Source organism: Aquarana catesbeiana, linkage group LG06 (assembly GCF_042186555.1).
Source record: "Aquarana catesbeiana isolate 2022-GZ linkage group LG06, ASM4218655v1, whole genome shotgun sequence".
Taxonomy (NCBI): domain Eukaryota; kingdom Metazoa; phylum Chordata; class Amphibia; order Anura; family Ranidae; genus Aquarana; species Aquarana catesbeiana.
Genome location: NC_133329.1, coordinates 152930330 through 152953895, shown reverse-complemented (window position 1 = coordinate 152953895; position 23566 = coordinate 152930330). Strand labels below are relative to the sequence as shown.

The 23566-nt window shown below is 43.3% G+C and overlaps 1 protein-coding gene across 1 annotated transcript in view; it reads left to right on the top strand.

The window, feature by feature from the left end:
• TXNDC11 (thioredoxin domain containing 11) overlaps positions 1-23566 on the top strand; it is a 213315-nt gene that overhangs the window by 1385 nt on the left and 188364 nt on the right. The window contains exons 2-3 of the mRNA XM_073591072.1: positions 11034-11250; positions 17778-17875. Coding sequence (XP_073447173.1) covers positions 11034-11250; positions 17778-17875 — 315 coding nt within the window. The remainder of the gene's footprint in view (positions 1-11033; positions 11251-17777; positions 17876-23566) is intronic.

Below are 23566 nucleotides of genomic sequence, written 5' to 3'. Positions count from 1 at the left end.
TCAAAAGTGTCCGATATGTCCACCGCAATATCACAGTCATGATAAAAATCGCAGATCGCCGCCATTACTAGTAAAAAAAAAAAAATAATAATAAAAATGCTATAAATCTATCCCCTATTTTGTTGACGCTATACCTTTTGCACAAACCAATCAATATACGCTTATTGCAATTTTTTTTACCAAAAATATGTAGAAGAATACGTATCGGCCTAAACTGAGGAAAAAAAATTGTTTCAAAAAAAAAAAAAAATGAATATTTGTTATAGCACAAAATAATGCGTTTTTTTTTCAAACTTGTCATTCTTATTTTGTTTATAGCGCAAAAAATAAAAACTGCAGAGGTGATCAAATACCACCAAAAGAAAGCTCTATTTGTGGGAGAAAAATGATAACAATTTCATTTGGGTACAGCGTTGCATGACCGCGCAATTGTCATTCAAAGTGTGACAGCGCTGAAAGCTGAAAAATGACCTGGGCAGTAAGGGGGTAAAAGTGCACTGTATTGAGGTGGTTAAATTGGCCTCAGAACCTGTGTAATTCATATGTGTTCAGGTTTAAAGGGATGAGGTGGCAACGTGTGTGTACATCTCATCTATTCTATATACACTGATGGCCGTGGGGGGGACTCTACCTGAGGTAACCTAGGCCACCTCCAATATATAATGTAATGTACATCCCACCTCTCCCATATACACTGTGCTGGCTGGGGAACTCTACCTGAGGTAACACTGGCCACCTCAAAAAAAAAAAAAAAAAGTACTAGTACTATCTTTGTAAATATTTTATTCTATCTTTTCATGTGACAACACCTGAAGAAATGACACTTTGCTACAATGTAAAGTAGTGAGTGTACAGCTTGTATAACAGTGTAAATTTGCTGTCCCCTCAAAATGACTCAACACTCATTTGTTTCCTCCCCCTCTGGTGCTACAATTGGCATCTTTCGGGGGGGGGGGGGGGGGTGCGGGACAGGACAGGTCTTTGACAGGTATCCTGTTCCCACTTCCGGGAGCCACAGCCGCGGCTATTGACGTCACCGCTCGGCTCCCCCCTCCTCCCCCTGTCGCCGGGTCAGTAGGAGAGAGGAGCGTGTGAGCTCTCACATGCGCAGTAGGGTTCCCGGCGTGAAGCCATAAGGCTGCACTGCTGGGTTCCCTTACCCGCAATGGCAGCGGCATGCACCTGACAGCTGATGGAAACATCAGCTGCGGTGCCGACATCGCTAGACTCCAGGACAGGTAAGTGTCCGATTATTAAAAGCCAGCAGCTGCATTATGTGTAGCTGCTGCCTTTTAATTTTTGCAGTGGTGGGCGGACCTCCACTTTAATGTCTAAACCGCTGGCAACAAAAGTGAGTACACCCCTAAGTGAGAATGTCCAAATTGGGCCCAAAGTGTCAATATTTTGTAGGGCTGAAACAACTATTTATGAAATTAATCGATTACTATTTTCATAATCGATTAATCGGCCAGTAACATAATGGAGTTAAAAAAACTAAAACAAGCCCTTTACAGTACAAAAAGAGCAAATAATCGCTACTGTAGATGTTACTTTCACAGTAAAAACTTTTACTTTACTTTTACAGTAAAAAAATTAACCCCTTACAGTAGTGATTATCTGCTTTTTTTTTTTTTTTTTTGTACTATAAAGGGCTAATTTTATTTTTTTTAACTCCATTATGTTACTAAACGTCTTAGACCTGGTTCACATCTATGTGTTTTTTTGCAGAAGCGCACTACAGTTCATTAACATGGTTTCCCATTGGATACGTTCACATCTATGCTTTTTTCAGCTGCTGCGTATTTGGAAAGGGTCAGGGACTTTTTTTTTTTACGCAAACATGGTGCTTTTTTTGGTTCAATATACTTCAACGGAGAAGCTGCAGAAAAGCATTTCATGCGTTTTTGCAGCAATTTGTGTTTTTTAATCTGCCCAACAACAAATTGGCCCAAAAAAATGCAAAAACGCAAATCGCCGCAAAATCACATGCGCAAAAATCAAAACGCACAGAAAAAAGCACTGCAGAAACAGATCAAAAGCAAACTGCATAGGTGTGTACCGGGCCTTATGCTGGCCACACGGATCAATTTTCAGATGAGAATATTCAGACAAAAAATCTGTGTACATTCACTGAATGAAAGAATGTTTGAAATTTTCACTTGTTTTCAACATTCTGTTTTTAAAATGAATGTAATTTCTGAAGGAAAACCACATACACTGTCTGAAAATTCCTTTGACCAAGAAGTTTTCTATTTCCAAATTTTCCCGTCACTGTGGTTGAAAATGAACGTCAACTTGACCCCACTAACGATTAGAAAATCGAACGAACGTTCTTAAAATGAAATTTTTTTTGAAGGAAGACTTTTGATCTCTGAGTCTGAAAATAGTTATCAGATTCACCCTTTAATAGTATATACAGTATATCTCTTCTCTAACAGTTTATACAGTATATCTCCTCTAATAGTATATACAGTATATCTCTTCTATCTGTTATTCTCAGAGTGGATTAGATATTTTGCTCCCTAACCATATAGTTGGTTATTTATATTTACCGCTGCATTGAGATATTTAAGAATAAATTGCCTTTTTTTAAAACATATTACCTTACCATATTTACATATTAACTAAATTATACGCCTCACTTTTTTTTTTTTTTTAGGGTTATTAATCGATTAATCGAAACAATAATCGGCCAGCTAATCGATTATGAAAATAATCGTTAGTTGCAGCCCTAATATTTTGTGTGGCCACCATTATTTTGCAGCACTGCCTAACCCTCTTGAGCATGGAGTTCGCCAGAGCTTCACAGGTTGCCACTGGAGTCCTTTTCCACTCCTCCATGACGACATCACAGAGCTGGTGGATGTTAGAGACCTTGCTCTCCTCCACCTTCCGTTTGAGGATGCCCCACAGATGCTCAATATGGTTTAGGTCTGAAGACATGCTTGGCCAGTCCATCACCTTTACCCTCAGTTTATTTAGCAAGGCAGTGGTTGTCTTGGAGGTGTGTTTGGGGTCATTATCATGTTGAAATACTGCCCTGCTCTGCTTCAGTATGTCACAGTACATGTTGGCATTCATGGTTCCCTCAATGAACTGTAGCTCCTCAGTGCCATCAGTAGCACTCATGCAGCCCCAGACCATGACACTCCCACCACGGTGATTGACTGTAGGCAAGACACACTTGTCTTTGTACTCCTCACCTGGTTGCTTGACACCATGTGAACCAAATAAGGTTATCTTGGTCTCATCAGACCACAGGACATGGTTCCAGTAATCGGTGTCCTTAGTCTGCTTGTCTTCAGCAAACTGTTCGCGGGCTTTCTTGTGCATCATCGTTAGAAGAGGCTTCCTTCTGGGATGACAGCCATGCAGACCAATTTGATGCAGTGTGCGGCGTATGGTCTGAGCACTGACATGCTGACCCTCCACCCCTTCAACCTCTGCAGTAATGCTGGCAGCACTCATACGTCCATTTCCCAAAGACAACCTCTGGATATGACGTTCAGAATGTGCTTTCAACTTCTTTGGTCGACCATGGCGAGGTCTGTTCTGAGTGGAACATGTCATGTTAAACCGCTGTATGGTCTTGGCCATCGTGCTGCAGCTCAGTTTCTTGGCAATCTTCTTATAGCCTAGGCCATCTTTATGTAGAGCAACAATTCTTATTTTTAGATACTCAGAGAGTTCTTTGCCATGAGGTGCCATGTTGAACTTCCAGTGACTAGTATGAGAGAGTGAGAGCGATAACACTGAATTTAACACACCTACTCCCCATTCACGAGTCACATGAAACCGGGGAGGGAAAATGGCTAATTGTGCCCAATTCGGACATTTTCACTTAGGGGTGTACTCACTTTTGTTGCCATCAGTTTAAACATTAATCACTGTGTGTTGAGTTATTTTGAGGGGACATCAGATTTACACTGTTATACAAGCTGTACACTCACTACTTTACATTGTAACAAAGTGTAATTTCTTCAGCATTGTCACATGAAAAGATATAATAAAATAATTACAAAAATGTGAGGGGTGTACTCACTTTTGTGAGAAACTGTATGTGCATGTATTATATATAAAATCTCTATCTCTATACATCTCCCCTGTCATATAGTTGTGATCATAAGTTTACATACCCTGGTAGAATTTATGATTTCTTGGCCATTTTTCAGAGAATATAAATAACACAAAAACATTTTTCACTCATGGTTAGTGTTTGGCTGAAGCCATTTACTATCAATAAATTGTGTTTACTCTTTTTAAATCATAATCACAACAGAATCTACCCAAATGACCCTGATCAAAAGTTTACATACTCTGGTGATTTTGGCCTGATAACATGCACACAAGTTGACACAAAGGGGTTTGAATGGCTATTCAAGGTAACCATCCTCACCTGTGATCTGTTTGCTTGTAATTAATGTGTGTGTATAAAAGGTCAATGAGTTTCTGGACTCCTGACAGACCCTTGCATCTTTCATCCAGTGCTGCTCTGACATTTCTGGATTCTGAGTCATGGGGGGGAAGCAAAATAATTGTGAAAGGATCTGTGGGAAAAGGTAGTTGAATTTGTATAAAACAGGAAAGGGATATAAAAAGATATCCAAGGAATTGAGAATGCCAATCAGCAGTGTTCAAACTCTAATCAAGACGTGGAAAATGAGGGGTTCTGTTGAAACCAAACCACGGTCGGGTAGACCAACTAAGATTTCAGTCACAACTGCCAGGAAAATTGTTCGGGATGCAAAGAAAAACCCACAAATAACTTCAGGTGAAATACAGCACTTCTGAAAACATGTGGTGTGGCTGTTTCAAGATGCACAATAAGGAGGCACTTGAAGAAAGATGGGCTGCATGGTCGAGTCGCCAGAAGAAAGCCATAACTACGCAAATGCCACAAAGTATCCCACTTACAATACGCCAAACAGCACAGAGACAAGCCTCAAACCTTCTGGCACAAAGTCATTTGGAGTGATGAGACCAAAATGGTTGTGGCTTTTTGGCCACAACCATAAACACTACATTTGGAGAGGAGTCAATAAGACCTATGATGAAAGGCACACCATTCCTATTGTGAAACACGGAGGTGGATCGCTGATGTTTTGGGGATGTGTGAGCTATAAAGGCACAGGAATTTGGTCAAAATTGATAGCAAGATGAATGCAGTATGTTATCAAAAAATACTGGAGGAACATTTTGCATTCATCAGCTAGGAAGCTGCGCATGGGACGTACTTGGACATTCCAACATGACAATGATTCAAAACACAAGGCCAAGTCGACCTGTCATTGGCTACAGCAGAATAAAGTGAAGGTTCTGGAGTGGCCATCTCAGTCTCCTGACCTCAATATCATTGAGCCACTCTGGGGAGATCTCAAACGGGCTGTCTTGCGTGAATTGCACAAGAATTTACAGGTACTGGAGGTTTTTTGCCAAGAGGAATGGGCAGGTTTACCATCTGAGAAGATAAAGAGCCTCATCCATAAATACCACAAAAGACTTCAAGCTGTCATTGATGTTAAAGGGGGCAATACACGGTATTAAGAACTGGGCTATGTAAACTTTTGATCAGGGTCATTTGGGTAGTTTCTGTTGTGATTATGATTTAAAATGAGTAAACACAGTTGATTGATAATAAATGGCTTCAGCCAAACACTAACCATGAGTGAAAGAAATGTTTTTGTGTTATCATTCATATTCTCTGAAAAATGGCCAAGAAATCATAAATTCTGCCAGGGTATGTAAACTTTTGAGCACAACTGTATATATACCTTGTGCTGGCCCGCCCTGAGCTGCAATTACACTTGTAGGAAAGCTGTTTGTCCTCAGATCACCTGTCACCTCGGAACTCTCTCTCAACAGCCACCAATCACATTTTTCCTGTCATGATGGCTATGGGGTCACCAAACAATGTCTGTACAATTTTAGCTTTACATTCACCACATCTCTGTAATATGAGCACCTACCTCATCTAGCCAATTAGTTTGTATCCAGCCTGGCAGGTCCTTGCACTACGTAGATAGAGTCTGGGTTCACATGTCTGTGGTTGGGAAACACACACATTCCCACCCCACAGAGAAATGCACTGCACTTTAGCAGACACGCGGGGGTGTCTTTCATTCTTAAAGTGGTAGTAAACTTTTTTTAAACTGCTGACAGACAGGATATTAACGATAGAAGAGACCCTATCGGTCTTTTCTGTCATAAATGCTTCCTCCTGCCTACCAGCTGTCATGTACACTGAGCCATGCATGTGCAGCGCCGTAAACATTACGGCCCCGATCTGTGCCGCCGCGATGTGGCTCCTGCACACATGCGTGGGAGTGGCAACACGGCCTGGCTAAGCAATCGGAATCCAGAAGGAAGACCAGTTGAAGATGAAAGCGCCTGGGACCCGTCGGCTCGTTCGCAGCGCTGGAGAGCTCATTTTGACAGGTAAATCTGTCATAATGTGCTAATATGCGGAGCATATTAGCACATTATGGCATATCCCATCTGGGGCCCCCAAAAAAGAGACAGCTGACTTTACTAATGATTTAGTGACACCCCAATGCATCAGCAGACGCAGCATGTTTTCACACATACCAAACTGCCCAATTTTAGAAAAAAAAGGGGTCAGGGACTTCTTTTTATTTCCCCCATTACTCCTGGGAGAGGCAGCTCATTTTAATTGATGGGCTACTCTACCTGCGATGTTTATGTGCAAGCATGCACATATGTGAACAGGGACCTTAAGTATAAGTAAAGGCAAAACTTGTTTTCATTTTGAGTAGAGGGTTATAGCCCCTAACAAGGACACAGACCGCAATAAAAACCTGAGGTGTTCTAATCCCTCTCCACTCTATCCAAAACTTAACCCTTTCATGACTAAGCCTATTTTTGAAATTTGGTGTTTACAAGTTAAAATCCATATTTTTTGCTAGAAAATTACTTAGAACCCCCAAACATTATATATATATATTTTTTTTTAGCAGAGAATATAGAGAATAAAATGGAGAATGTTGCAATATTTTATATCACACGGTATTTGTGCAGCGGTTTTTTAAACGCAAATTTTTGGAAAAGGGACACTTCCACGAATTTTTAAAAATCCAAACAGTAAAGTTACCCCAATTTTTTTGTATAATGTGAAAGATGACGTTACGCCGAGTAAATAGATACCAAACATGTCATGCTTTATAATTGCACGCACTCGTGGAATGGCGACAAACTATGGTAGCTATGAATTTCCATAGGCAACGCTTTACATTTTTTTACGGTTATCAGGTTAGAGTTACAGAGGAGGTCTAGGGCTAGAATTATTGCTCTCGTTCTGACGATCGTGGCGATACCTCACATGTGTGATTTGAACACCGTTTACATATGCGGGCGCGACTTCCGTATGCGTTTTCTTCGCTGCGCGGGGACGGGGGCGCTTTAAAAAAATTTTTTTTTTTATTTATTTATTTTTATACTTATAAATTGTGTTTAAAAACGTTTTTTTTTTTTTTACTTTTAATACTGTCACAAGGAATATAAACATCCCTTGTGACAGTAATAGGTGGTGACAGGTACTCTTTATGGAGGGATCGGGGGTATAAAAATTCTGAATACTGTGTATGGAATGAGCCGCCCACAGCTTCGTTCCAGCCCGCCCACAGCCGCCGGAGGCAGCCGTTTGGACACCGGGCCTCCCGATCGCACGGGAGGCCCGGTAAGAGCGGCGGGAGGGGGGGGCGTCCCCTCCCGCTCCTCCGGTATAACAGCCGAGCGGCTTTTAGCCGCATCAGTTGTTATACACGGATAGCCAATCACCCGCTCGAAACAACGGTAACGGGATGAAGCCTGCAGCAGCGGGCATCGTCCCGGTATAACCCCCGAAAGCCAAGTACGCAGATCTGCGTACGGTTGGCGGGAAGGGGCTAAGTTTTGCCTTTAGTTACACTCTAAGCTGTACATATATACAATCTGATTGTACAACCTCTGTACAAAATCCATCACTCCCCCCCCCCACTTCCCACTTTCTCATAGGCAGAGCTCTGTTCTGTGTCTCTGCCTGGTGGACATCCAGTGCCCAGCTCGCGCAGATCAGTTCTGCTGTGAGTAATCACAGCAGGAGCGGCACACGCTTGCTCGCCCCCTAGGCGAAAATGCAGAATTAAGTGTATATATACATGATTCTGCACAGGAGGGCCACCCTGTAACAGTATATCTGTAAAGGGTGGTCCTTAAGTGATTGTAAACCCTTACATATACACAGTGAAGTGACTGGCCGCAGGTGATACACAGGGATGAAACAAGTCCTCTTACATAAGGGGTGCCCATTTTCAGACCACTGCAGTCCCATGATCCGGCTCCCCTCTGTTAGTCAGTGGCAGCTCTAGGGGAGAGGAGGGAGCGCCGACAATGGATGAGCCATAGGAATCCTATGGGTGACATCACTACTCCCACACCTTGGAGTGTTCTCTCTTTTTCCTGCAGCCAGTGCTGGCTGACATGGGAGATCATATAATTGGATCATGTGACTGAATATAGGTAAGTATTTAGAAATTTCTTACACCAGTTAGGAGGGGGAGGGAGTGTTTTAAGATTAGGTTCATCTCAAAATTTTTAGGCCCCTTTCACACTTCTGCGACTTGGGACTGCAAAGTTGCATGACAAGTCGTACCCCATGATTTCCAATGAGTACCATTCATATCTGTGCGACTTCAAAGTAGTCCCTGTACTACTTTGGTCCGACTTTGATGGCAGTTGAGGTCCATTGACCTCAAGTTTACACAGGCATTCCCTGAAATTGCGGTAAAATCGCGCGACTTTCAAGTCACGGCAGTGTGAAAGGGGCCTAAGTAAAATTTTGTAAATTCATTTACATCTGATTCATTCATTTACAAAAGCTGATTTTGTTTTCAGTCCATGAATATTTCTAAAATATACCCTTGTACTGAAAAGTTTGGGGACACTTGAACATCAGCGCAAGTGCTGGATTATTTTGGCGTACAGAATCGGACAAAATTAGGAGGTATCGCGTATCCCTTTTTCTTTCTTTAACAGTTGTTACATTTCACTTGTAAAGTGATTCGGTGTGGCTGGTGCAACACCACGTAGAACTTGGCAGTAAGTGCAATGGTTGATTTGGCTTGTGGAAAATGTGATAGTGACACTAGAAGAATGACGTGTTTTCTTTGATTATCCCTCCTTGTAGTTAATTTAATACATTTTTCATGACTGTGAAATATGTTGCTAATGTGAACAAAACTGCTTTCAGTTCAATAAATGTATTTTTTGCAAAGATTAGATAAATTGCCCCAAAACATTATGAATTATTTTTTTATTACCCATCTTTCAGGTATATGTGAAAGGGGGAGTCACAATTTTTATTATTTAGTTTTGGATACAGTGTTGAGGAGTTTTATGTTTAATGGTAGCCATACACTGTGCAATGAACGATTGGTGTCCAAAACAGTTGAATTGGTCATTTATCAAGCAAAACAAAAGTGGCATGGCCGAGCAATATGCGACAGATAGTGACAGTTTTTGATCAACCCAAGTTGATTGCGGTGAAAATAAAATCCATTGTACATGGTTGATTGATGGCGATTTCTCACACCCTGTATGCGACATGTTTGCTTACACGTAGTTTGATCGTAATTGATTCAGAAGAGCATGAACAAAGGACTCAATTACCAACTCTGGACGATCTATTTATTTATTTTTTTCTGTCGCAAACAATTGACTTGAGTGATTAAAACCTTCAGTGTCCATCACTCATCCGTGTAATTTTTTTTTTTTGTCTCACTTGAGCCCAATCTTGATCCAGCGCTGTGCCTGAGAGCATTAGTGCTGCTCTCTCTCCTCACTTGGCATGGAGGCAGCTGTGGGAGTCATTGGCTCATGCTGCTGTCACTCAAGTCCAGTAAGGAGGGAGCAGGGGGCGGGGCAGAGCCACACTGTCAATAGATGCACACAGTCCAGCTTGAGATCAAGCCTGCATGAGTGCCCTCATAGCAAGTAGCTTGCTATGGCAGCACCTCAAAGGGAGGCGGAGCCAGGAGCACCAGCGGGGGGGACCCCAGAAGAGGAGGATCGGGGCTGCTCTGTGCAAAACCACTGCATAGAGCAGGTAAGTATACTTTACTATAAAAAAAAAAAAATTGTTCCTTTTTACAATCACTTTAAGTTTTACTTTGTCTGATTATAGCATTGACTGCTAGGTGTATAAACATTTTTTCAACTTTAGATAGAGTAGGCAAGGATTAAAACCCCTTTCAGTATGTTTATTAGTTTGCTATCTGTATCCTGTTGGGAATTTTCCCCTTCACTTCCTGTCCTGAAAATGCAACAGGAAGTGAATGGATTTGCCATCTTTGACAGTTGTCACTCGAATATTTGCCCTTACCTGTTCTGGTGACAACTGCAAAATTTTGGATTCTCTGTTTCTGATGGTCGTCACAGGGCAAATAGTGTGAATCTCCAAGGCAGGGCTACAGACAGTAATAAAAACTGACTGGAGGTCTAACACTTCTCTGATCCATCCAGTGTCATTGCTTACCATTTTTAAAGCAGCCTTTCCCAACCTTTTTTTTTTTAACCCAGAGGAACCCTTAAAATTAATTTCAGATCCTTGAAAGATCCTTGGGGGTCAGCAGGAAAAGTGCCCAATTACAGTGGTGGTCAGAATTTTGCACTTGCAGACAGCTATATTGATACTGTATGTATGCAGGCACCATCAAATAGGAGGTAGATCAGCTCAAGTAATCCCCAACAACCTCTGAAAGAACCCAGGTTAAAACTGGCTGCATTAAAGGGTTACATTCTTGTCCATTACTAGGACCCTATCAGGAGACGAATGGCAATTGCATCTAAAGCTTTATAAATGTGCTTTTTTATGCAGCACTATGTCTGCAGTAAGGCGGTACCAATGTTTTATAGTGTTAGACCTTAGTATTGGGTTAAAGTGTTGGTTCCTGGGTATAATTTGCTCATGTACCATTGTTTGGCATGCTCTATAATTTCCATATTTTTTTTCCTCCTGATCCCTCTCCTTCTCTTTCCAGTCGAGCTAAGGATGTCATTATGCCAGCAAGACCACCTGTGCACTTTTTCTCCACTCAGACATCAGTGGTGGATCTCTTCCTTGGTCAGCTTGACTATGCCGAGTACCTTCGCCGGGAATCTGAGATAACCTTGTATTTCCTGTATGCTCCATGGTGTGCACAGTCCATTACTGCAAGGGCAGAAATTGAGCAAGTGGCTAGTAGGCTTGCAGACCAGGTAATCTCACTTTTTAATTGGGTGTGTCATAAATTGTTTTTAGGGAAGTCAAGTACGGTAATTAAATTTAAGCAGTACAGGCCTGTATTATACATGTGTCTAATACTGCCTGATCTGATGTGGATTGAGTACATTTGGTATGTGTTCGGGCTCTCACCTATTCTTCTGATGATGTGCTCAGCTGACAACACAAAAAGCTCTACATACCAATACTCATTCTAACTGTCGAGTATGGTGCTAGCATAATGGGTTTGGGGCTGCTTTGCTATGCAGAATTTTATCATAAAATAAAAATACATTCAGAATTGTACATTTCACAAAACTGTGTCAGTACATTTCACAAATAAGAACTTAGGTGATGCAAAAAGCACATGACCTGAAACATGGGATTACCCTATAAACAAGTATATTTCTTTATCGTACATCATGGGACACAGAGCCATAGTTATTAACTTAATGGGTATATAGGCACCTTCAGGTGATGGACAGCCTCCATAGACCAGATCCATCCAAAGTGCCACTGAAGCCAAAGTGGATGGTACCCGGGCCTCATATACGAAGCACAAGGTTTTGCCTGTAACGCCTCTCTTTGCAGGGCTGGACCCCGGGACTCAGAACTTTTTGGTCATGCCTACATTACCTAAAGTTTTTCCTGGCGGGGTACATTTACAGGTCCAAGGGAGTGGAACCCCTGATAAAAAGGGACCCGGTCCCTGAAGGTTTGCTAAACGCAGCCCGCCGTGATGGGTGAAGGTTGGGTTGACTGTTAAATCACCAAATCCTGCGGTGGGGTTAAGGTAGGGGAAGAAACTTGGGAACTAAAAAGTCCACCTATGATTTCTTCTTTAGGGAAAAATGTTGTCTTGCCTTAATTCTCCATTAGAGGGAGTAAATGCACATACCTTAATCTGTTGTCTTCACTTCAGCTCAGTGTCAGTCTGTGTGTGTCCGCAGCAGCTTGCACAGGGGGATTCCTCTTAAGATAAGATATCTGCCATGCTTTTCTCCCCCCTGAAGGGACCAGAAGGGTTAGGGAATCAGCAGTTGTTGTACCCCCCCCCTCCACGGGGGGTACGGAGGTCCCAAGTTTTTCTCCAACAGGTTTTTCCTTTGCTTGCTTGGGTCATTGGGCTCTGCCTCTCTCTCCCCCCCCCCCCCTTCCCATGTTGGGTCTGCAGACCTGACACACTTCACAAACACAGGCTTAAAGAGGAAGTAAACCCTCATGGGTTTACTTCCTCTTTGTTTCCCTGCAAAGGTAAAGCATAAGGGGGCTACTATGCATTGCATAATCTAGGCTTACCTGTAGGTCAAGGTGGTCTGTAAGGGTTTACAACCACTTTAAGGATCAGCTGGAGCAGTCTCTCCCCAGCTGATACCGAGGAGGGGCAAGCAGGCTACACTCGGGACACAGGAGCGGTGGGGCACGTAAGGGCTGCAAGTGGCATCCCTAATATGGGAAGGACATTTATCCCAGCTCTAGGCTGAACTTATATAGTGGCATTATATTGTCAGATTATGTTCAGCAATTAGTGCAATTAAATGGTGCCTCTGCTTTTGTGCTTAGGACTATGCATACTAAAAATGACACCAAAAAGCCAAAGATTTCACCCCCTGGTGTTAGGAACTCCAGTCGTGTCTCCACACTGTCATCATCGCCTGAAATACCAGATATGGCAAGCTAGGGTGAGTCATTGGAACAAATTGGTGTTGCAGCTGCTTCTCTCATCTCAGCCCCTGTATACGTGACTGAAGATGCCTTTTCCTCCACCCTGCAGGGCCTAGAAGGAAGATTAGCGGCTTTAATCACATCCTCCGTTCAAATGGATAGGAAGCGTGTTAGATCCCCCTCCCTCACCTTAGACCCTTTGCAAAGGGAACAGTGGGCACAGGATGAGATGTTACCCTCAGGCGATCAGGAGGAAAGACAAACCGATGACTCCTCTGCGGATTAAACAACGGTAGATGAACCCTTTTCAGCCTCGCAATCTGAGAAGTTATATCTTATATCTCTTTTACGGGGATGGTTCGTTCCACTTTCATGCTACCCCTAACAGAGTCTGCTGAAAGTTCGGTTTCTTCCTTGGGTTCCTTAAAACTTTCAAAGCCTTTGCATGCGTTTCCTGTCCATGCATTACTAGAACAGCTTATTTATGCTGAATAAGATCACCTGGATAAGCATTTTCTCCCTCCGTTCTCAGTTCTCTATCCCATGGAGGAGAAATTCACCAAAAAAATGGAATGTACCAGCAGTTGACGCTGCGATTTCCAGTGTGAATAAAAGTCTAACTTGTCCAGTAGACAATGCACAAATGCTTAAGGAGCCAACAGATAAGAGGTTGGAATTCCTGTTAAAATCCGCTTTTTTCTCGGCAGGTGCCGTTACTCAGCCTGCAGTCGCTGCAATAGGCGTCTGTCAATCCCTAAAGGACCAATTTAGACAGGCCCTTAAATAGGTTCCTGCACAACAAGCCCGGAATTTAGCCGAACTGCCAAAAGCATTATGCTTTGCCATAGATGCCATTTAAAGATTCTATTCACCAGGCGTCCCGGCTTACGCTTGTGCTAGTACACATGCGTAGAATCCTGTGGTTAAAAAAATTGGTCAGCCGAAGCACCATGCAAAAAGCTCCTGACTGGTTTCCCTTTTTTTGGGGATGATTTGGACAAATACATCCAAACAATTTCTAGTGGGAAAAGTACTCTTGCCAGTCAAAAGAAAGTTTAAACGCCCTTCATTTAAACGGTTCTTTCTCCTGCGCCAGGGGCTTCCGCCTCTAGGCAGTAGCGACGGCCTCTGCCGTCAGACTCTAGAGGAAAACCTCAGGGTCAGGCCCAGGCTCAAAAGAAGTCCTGGGGCCGAAAACCTGCAAAACAGAATTCTAAAGCCTCATTATGAAGAGGCACCCCCCACTCGCTAGAGTGGGGGGAAGACTTCTGCAGTTTTCAGAAGTCTGGCAAGGGGAAATTTCAGGACAGATGGGTCATCTCCACGGTAACTCTGGGGTACAAGCTGGAATTTCGAGACTTTCCACCGTCTCATTTTCTGAGGTCAAACGTTCCCGAAGATCCAGGGAAAAGGCAATCTCTGTTTCAGGCACTAGACCGATTAATGGCTCAGGGGGTGATCATACAAATCCCCACAGAAGAGCAAGGTTTGGGGTTTTATTCAAACCTCTTTACAGTACCAAAACCGAATGGAGATGTCAGACCCATTCTAGATCTAAATCAGTTCCTGAAAATCCACTCTTTTTGCATGGTCAGTGGTTTCTATCCTACAAGGAAGAGAACTTCTGGCATCTATCGACATCCAGGATGCATATCTGCATGTTCCTATATTTCCCGTTCACCAAAGGTTTCTGCATTTCAAGGTAGAACAGCAGCATTTCCAGTTTGTAGCCTTGCCCTTTGGGCTAGCTACAGCCCCCTGGGTGTTTACAAAAGTCCTGGCCCCACCTCTAGCCAGGTTAAGGGCACAGGGCATAACAGTCTTGGTGTACGTAGACGATCTATTGCTTATAGACCAGTCCGTGGCTCATTTGGAGCAAAGCGTGCACATTACAACCAGTTACCTGGAATGTTTGGGTTGGATTCTCAACTTTGAGAAATCTTCCTTAAAACCGCTAAAAAGGCTGGAGTACTTTGGTCTAGACACAGCCCAAAAAAAGGTGTTCTTGCCTCAGGCAAAGATCAACTCCATAAAAGAGATGGTGCGGATGGTCAGGTCAAAAGGCGATCCCTCCATTCACCTTTGCATGAGGTTGCTAGGAAAGATGGTGGCTTCATTCGAAGCGGTTCCCTATGCCCATTTCCATTCGAGACTGTTGCAAAACAGTATCCTGTCTGCTTGGAACAAAACAATTCAAGCTTTAGACTTGCCACTGCGGCTGTCCCCAAGGGTGTCCCAAAGCCTTAGTTGGTGGTTACTAACCCAGAATCTGCTGAAAGGAAAATCCTTCAGACCTGTTACCTTTCAGGCTGGGGAGCAGTACTAGAGAAGACAACTGTCCAGGGACAGTGGTCAAGAGCCCAAAGAACCTTGCCCATCAGTATCCTAGAGATTCGGGCAGTGTGTCTGGCTGTAAAGGCGTGGACTTTCAGCATACGGGATTGTCCTGTCAGGATCCAATCCGACAATGCCACAGCTGTGGCCTATATCAATCACCAAGGGGGCGCCAAGAGTCTCGCGGCACAGACAGAGGTGAACCATATTCTAACTTGGGCAGAAAGGAATGTTCCGTGCCTATTGGCAGTCTTCATTCCGGGAGTAGAGAATTGGCAGGCGGACTACTTGAGTCGCCAGCAGTTATTCCCGGGAGAATGGTCCCTTCACCCCGACATCTTTCGGGCTGTTTGCCAAAGATGGGGGACTCTGGACGTAGATCTTCTGGCGTCCAGATTCAACATGAAGTTAGTCAACTTTGTGTCCAGGACAAGGGATCCACTCACACGCAGAACAGATGCATTGGTAACCCTGTGGGATCAGTTCTCACTGATTTATTATTCAGTTGCTACCACGACTTCTTTGCAGGATCAAGCTGGAAAGAAAGCCAGTAATTCTGGTAGCCCCAGCGTGGCCCAGAAGGTCCTGGTATGCAGAAAAATCGTAAAGATGGCAGTGGAGGATCCATGGTCCCTTCCACTACGGCCAGACCTACTCTCACAGGGGCCAATATTCCATCATACCTTACGAATGCTAAATTTAACAGCTTGGCTATTGAAACCCATATTCTGAAGAAACGTGGGCTTTCCGGGTCAGTTATCTCTACCTTGATTAATGCAAGGAAGCCAGCTTCCAGAACTATTTATTATAGAGTCTGGAGGGCTTAGGTTTCCTGGTGGGAATCCAAGGGTTGGCACCCTCGGAAGTATATCATAGGCAGAATTCTTGACTTTCTACAATTAGGGGTAAAGATGAAATTGGCCTTGAGTACTATTAAAGGCCAAGTCTCAGCTTTATCGGTCTTATTTCAAAGACCGCTTGCTTCACATTCTTTAGTCCGGGGTTTTATGCAAGGGGTGATGCGGCTTAATCCGCCAGTCAAACCTTCTTTGAACCCTTGGGACTTGAACTTTGTTTTGTTAGTGTTACAAAAACAGGCATTCGAATCCGTACAACATATTCCCTTAGTTCTCCTGACTAGGAAGTCGGTGTTCTTGGTTGCTATATCCTCAGCAAGGAGGGTTTCGGAATTGGCTGCTCTTTCTTGTAAAGAGCCATACTGTCGCTAAGTGGATTTGGCAAGTTATAATGCAGACTTATGATTTAAGGGGTAAGATTCCACCTTTTCAAGTCAAAGCGCACTCTACCACAGGACGGTTAGTGCTTCTTGATCACTGCGTCACCAGGCCTCCATGGCTCAGATCTGTAAGGTCGCAACTTGGTCTTCAGTACATAAATTCACCAAGTTTTATCAAGTAGATGTAAGGAGGTATGAGGATATCGCCTTTGGGCACAGTGTGCTGCAGGCAGCAGCATAGGTCCTCACGTCTGGGGGTGCCCTACGGGTTGTGTCTCCCTCCCCTCAATAGCATTGCTATGGGACGTCCCATTAAGTTAATAACTATGGCTCTGTGTCCCATGATGTATGATAAAGAAAATAGGATTTTTATAACAGCTTACCTGTAAAAATCCTTTTCTTGGAGTACATCATGGGACACAGAGGTCCCTCCCCTCTTTTGGGGTTTAAGTATATTGCTTTGCTACCAAAACTGAGGTACTCCTGGTAGGAGGAGTGGTTATATAGGGAGTGAATTTCCTGTATTGGGTATACCAGTGTCCATCACCTGAATGTGCCTATATACCCATTAAGTTAATAACTATGGCTCTGTGTCCCATGATGTACTCCAAGAAAAGGATTTTATAGGTAATCCTATTTTTTTGTGAAAGGGTCAAGGTATAGTCCAGATGTCAACCCATCGGAAATGATGTGCCATAAACAAGGAATCCAAGAAATATAGATTAAAGGGCAAGTATAGCCAAAGCTTTTTTGGCTATACTTCTCCTGTAGGTCACAAGAGTGCAGCTTGTTCTGCAATCCTGTGGTCCCGTTTTCAGCGGACAGTGGGATAAAGATGCCTGGACCGACACCTGGCCTAGCCTCCCAGTGATCAGCTGAAAACCTGAGCCAGCCTCTTCTGCCCCCCCCCCGCAGTCCAGTGGGGAGACCTGAGTGATCAGCGGTGCTTGTTTCTCACTGCAGAGCCGGCAGGGGACAGATGCAGCATTGGGTCGAGTATAATGTTTTCTCTTTTAAGACTTTGTAAGAGAAGTAAATTAGACATTACCTTGAAGATTCCAGGAGCCAATCTGGCAGCTTTTGGAAATGCCTAGTGGAGGTGATTGCTGCTGAGGATAGAGGTAGATAGAGATGTTGCTAAATACAAAGGAGCTTCAGATGTTTTTCCAGCTTAGACTATGAATGGTCAAATTGTGTGTTCAACAAGCCATGAAAGATTAACATTGTTTTATTAGTCTAAACAGTGTTTAAACAGACTTTGTTTAAAGATTATTTTGGTTCCCTCAGGTACTGTTTGTGGCTGTCAACTGCTGGTGGCACCAGGGAAAGTGCAGGAAACAAAAGAGCTTCTTCTATTTCCCTGTAATTCACCTGTTCCATAAGAGGTAAGTACACAATTCCAGGAACATTTTTATCTGGAACTGTAAAATGGTTTAATCATGGGTTGAGCTGTTCGGTTTTTGAATCATCTTCTACTTTGCATTCATACACTGAAGTTTTGATAATGTTGTCAAGAGCTTTCTAAGGTATTCGGACCCCTTGGCTACCAAATTCCTGATATTTAACGGGTTAAAGCAAGCTTGCAGCTGCTGTTGCGGCCGCGAATTTGGTATCAAATTTTTTTAGCCGGTGATTGGCTTTCAGGTAAAAGTGATCCAGGCCAGCACCCCTGTGGTGGTTCCTTGGTGTCCTGATCTTCCAGAGAGCCCACTCTAGAGAACTACTGAAGTTTTAAGAGCAAGAGGAGAATTGGGAACATCTATTCCCTGATCCCCACTGCACCTAATGAATTTTTAGGCAATGTGTATTATGTCACTTCCAGTTTCAGAGATCTCATTTCCTCATTACTGTAGCCAGGGTAGTAGGTAATCAAGCATGAAATGTGTTTTGATTAGCTGCAGTGAAGTGCAGGGGAGACGTTAGGCCATCCCACAGTCTGCCTACAATAATGTGCCCACCAGCATTCTGCTGGTGGACACATTGTTGTAGGCAGACTGTGGGGTGGTTTCGCTATCTGGTTTGGATTTTTCAAAGTAATACCTCATTTATAGGACTGAATACAATGTCTGGTGGGCCTTTCCATTCTGGGCCCTTTCTCTCCTCTCCCCTTCTTATCCATCTTGGGAAGTAGTAAATGATACTAATAAGGTATATGGTCTTTCACCCTATTTGCAGATATCTAGACAATAACCTTGTACATCTGGGGTAACGACCCTATGTATGCTGTCTTTTCCATACTGTGCCTTTTTCTTCATCTGTAGACATGGCTACATTTGTATATGTTATTCTACTGCCCCACACTACTTATCTTGTCTGCACTATATGTTCCACTATCCTTGTGCTATGCCCCTGTGACGACACGCCATTATCTCTGCCTGCCAAATCAATGGGGTCCTGAGGAAACGACTATGTGAAACGTGTCGACCTCTTTGGCATTAGCATAGACACCTTGGCTTCTCATTAATGGTGTATTTTTTCTGTCACATTGATGCATGTTTTTAACAATTTTCTCTTTTTTGTAATATTTGTATATATTAAATTTTCATATTTTTATATTACCCATGTGGCAGTCCTTTTTCTGGTACCAGTACAGTACAATTTTTCCAGTTTTTTTTTTGTTACATATTTCATATGGATGAGGTACTTTTTCAATAGCCCAAATTAATTTTGTATCAGTAATTTCTAGCAAAAAAACCCAGATTTTATTCTGTGAAAAACTCAATTGCCCTGGTACAAAAGTGGTTAAAGACACTTCTTCATAAAGTGGGTGCTGTGTTAGAATACAGTGTCCTGTTGTGGGGACAATTCCTCCATCTACCTTGATTATGGCTGAACATTGCTTTCATCCCCACCCTACTGGCTGATCAAAATACTTTTAAAGTGTATGTCAAGCCAAAAAATTAGTTTTAGGCTGAGTTAAAGCGGAGTTCCACACAAAAATGGAACCTCCGCTTTTCGGAACCCTCCCCCCCTCCGGTGTCACATTTGGCACCTTTCAGGGGGGAGGGGGGTGCAGATACCTGTCAAAGACAGGTATTTGCAGCTACTTCCGGCATAGACTCCCATGGGAGTCTATGCTTCTTCCTGTCCCGACCGCGCTGTCTGCTGGGAACACACAGCTCCCAGCAGAGAGCGGGGACCACTAGGGACGCGCAGCGCGATTCGCGCATGTGCAGTAGGTAACCGGGAAGTGAAGCCGCAACGCTTCACTTCCTGATTCCCTCACCTAGGATGGCGGCGGCAGCTGCCGAGAACCGAGCGGGTTCTCGGCATCCCCTGCCGACATCGCTGGACCCCGAGACAGGTAAGTGGCAATGTATTAAAAGTCAGCAGCTGCAGTATTTGTAGCTGCTGGCTTTTAATATTTTTTTTTTTTGGCGGTGTGGGTGAACCCCCGCTTTAACACTGTACACCACATGTGAATTGCCCAGGAACCACACCACGTTCCTATGCGATTCATTTTGGTGCGATTTGAGCCCATTCATTTTGAATCGCACCAAAGAAGCTCAGGCACCTGAGCCACACCGAACCGGATCACATGGTCATTTTGTACCATGTGATCCAGTGCATGCAAACATACTGAATTTGTGACCTGTATTTGGGGTGTCATTCATTTTTATATTGACAAATTGTAATGTGGTGCGGGAAAGGCTCAACCCCCATCTAGCTTGTTCCATCAAGCTGGGCCTCCATTAGAAAGATTTTCCTTTACCTTCTGTCCTGAGAAGAAGTTTTATCAGGGGAAAAGAATCATCAATGGGGACACAGACCAGAAAAACAAACAATCAGATGGGGTTGTAGTCTTAACTTATTCTACTAAAAAAAGTAATTCTGATTTATCTGAGGTTGCTCTTGTATGGTTCCCTCTCACTTTCTGCCTTGTAAAATGCGGTGTGCAGGACTGGAAGCAAAGGTAAATGTCTCACTTTAAGCCCTGAATAGCAGTAAAGACCCTACATTTGTTCCAGCCCTTCCCCATCTAAAATTAAAAAGAAGATTTTTGACTACACTTTAAATGGAAAGTTCACTCTTTGGAACATAGAACATGTTCCAGCTCCTGCATCCTCTCTCCCCCCTCCCCGCCTCAGTGTGACAGTGGGTGACTGATCTTCTCCCCACACCTGCTGTCACAATTGAGAAACCACGTGCCTCCGCCCACTCGGCTGCGTTATTCATTCACAGTTTACAGTGATTGGATAGATTACAACTACCGTCAGCCATTGTGGCTGACTGCATGTAGTTCTGAATGGACTGCAGGGGCACTGCTGAACGCTCTTGTAGTTCATTCGCAAGCCCTGCAGCCCATATCAGAGGTACAGGCTGAAAGCTGCAGGGCTTGTCTGTAGAAGACTCACATTGCATCCGTGATCCACTGATCACAAAATATGTGTATGTATTTTTTTTTTAAAAGGTGAATTTATTCTTTTGTATAGAATTAGGTAGGGTTTTAACTCCTGTAAGGTTTATTTTTGCCATCTGTGCCCATTGGGGAGATTTCCCTTTACTTCCTATTTCATAGCCAAAACAAGAAGTGAGAGAAAATCCCTGCAAATTAGGGGAATCCTTTGGGGATGCCCAGGTCACCAGAACTAGTGTCCCCATTGGAAGATTTCCCCTCTATTACTGGAGACAACCAAAAATTTAGGATTTTCTTTTACTTTCAGTGATAATGGTAATTTGGTGATTTGCATTTTAATGAGTGAAATAAGTATTTGAAACCTTCGCAAAACATGACTTAGTACTTGATGGCAAAACCCTTGTTGGCAATCAGAGGTCAGATGTTTCTTGTAGTTGGCCACCAGGTTTGCACACATCTCAGGAGGGATTTTGTCCCACTCCTCTTTGCAGATCCTCTCCAAGTCATTAGGTTTCGAGGCTGGCTTTGGTAACGCAAACCTTCAGCTCCTGCCACATATTTTCCATGGGATTAACGTCTGGAGACTGGCTAGGCAACTCCGGGACCTTAATGTGCTTTTTGAGCGACTCCTTTGTTGCCTTGGTGTGTTTTGGGTCATCGTCATGCTGGAAATGGAATACCCATCCATGACCATTTTTAATGCCCTGTCTGTGGGAAGGAGGTTTTCACTCAAAATTTGATGGTACATGGCCTGTCCATTGTCCCTTTGATGCATTGAAGTTATCCTGTCCCCTTAGCAGAAAAACACCCCCAAAGCATATTGTTTCCACCTCCGTGTTTGACGGTGGGGGTGGTGTTCTTGGGGTCATTCCTCCTCCTCCAAACACGGCGAGTTGAGATGATGCCAAAGAGCATCTGACCACAACACTTTCACCCAGTTCTCCTCTGAATCATTTAGATGTTCATTAGCAAACTTCAGATGGGCCTGTACATGTGCTTTCTTGAGCAAGGGGTCCTTGCAGGTGCTACGGGATTTCAGTCCTTCACGGCGTAGTGCGTTTCCAATTGTTTTCTTGGTGACTATGGTCCCAGCTGCCTTGAGATCATTGACAAGATTCTCCCGTGTAGTTCTGGGCTAATTCCTCACTATTCTCATGATCATTGAAATGCCACGAGGTGAGACCTTGCATGGAGCCCCAGACTGAGGGAGGTTGGCAGTTATTTTGTGTGTTTTTTTTTTTTTTTTTCCATTTGCAAATAATCACACCAACTGTTGTCACCCTCTCAGCAAGCTGCTTGGCGATGGTCTTGTAGCTCATTCCAGCCTTGTGTAGGTCAAGAATCTTGTCCGTGATATCCTTGAACAGCTCTTTGGTCTTGGCCATGGTGGAGAGATTGGAATCTGATTGATTGCTTCTGTGGACAGGTGTCTTTTATACAGGTAAAAAGCTGAGATTAGGCGCACTCCCTTTAAAGTGGTTGTAAAGACATAAGGTTTTTTATCTTAATGCATTAAGCTAAAAAGCCTTCTGTGTGCAGCAGCCCCCCAATGCTTACCTGAGGTTCCTTTCTGTCCAGCAATGTCCACGAGTGTTTCAGCTGTCCAAGATTCTCCCTCCTGATTGGCTGAGACAAAGCAGCAGTGCCATTGGCTGCTGCTGTCAATCAATGTCCGCTAGCCAATTAGGGGAGAGAGGTGGCCGGGTCGGGGCTGCGTGTCTGAATGGACACAGGGAGCTGTGACTCGGCTCAGGTGCCCCCATAGAAAGCTGCTTGCTGTGGGGGCACTGAACAGGAGGGAGGGGCCAGGAGTACAGAAGAGGGACCCAAGAAGAGGAGGATCCGGGCTGCTTTCTGCAAATCCACTGCAACAGAGCAGGTAAGTATAACATGTTTGTTATTTTTATAGGAAAAAAAACAAGCCTTGATAGGGGATCAAATACTTATTTCGCTCCATTAAAATACAAATCAATTTAGAACTTTTTTTTAAATGCATTTTTCTGGATATTTTTGCTGTTTTTCTGTGTCTCACTGTTAAAATGAACCTACTATTAAAATTATAGACTGATCATTTCTTTGTCAGGGGGCAAACGTATAAAATCAGCAGGGAAGCAAATACTTTTTTTTTCCTCACTGTATATAACGCTACACTTACCATTCAGTTTCTACATTTTGTAGGTTTATAAGGGAAATTTGAATGTGTGCTGAGTGCTGATTCACTAATTCGTTTTTACAGGGGCTTTTGTTGGAGTGGATTGGTTACATATCACTAAGTAGATGTTGCACAAAACATTCTTTCTGAATACCAGTTCCTGAGTACATTCAACACCTGGTTAATCCATTTTTCAGTTTCAGGTCACCCCCCTTTAGGCTGGCCATACACTATACAATTTTCTTATTCAATTTTCTTTAGATTTACCTTCAACTATGTAGTGCAAGGGCCTGCCTGATTGCATACACAATGAAAGTGTTTAGGTTTGACCTCATCATATGGTTTTGGTAAATCTAAAGGAAAATTGTATAATGCATGGCCAGCCTTAGTTTCAGAAAACTTTTCACATCTTTAAAAAAAAAAAAAAAATGCATGAATGTGCCTAAAAAAAAAAAAAAAATTTGGAATTTTTTTTTTTTTAACTTACCTCTAAATGCCTGTTGCTAGGGAGTCCCTCGTAGTCTGCCTCTTTCAGTGCCTGAGCTGGTGACATCACTTCCCCTTGGC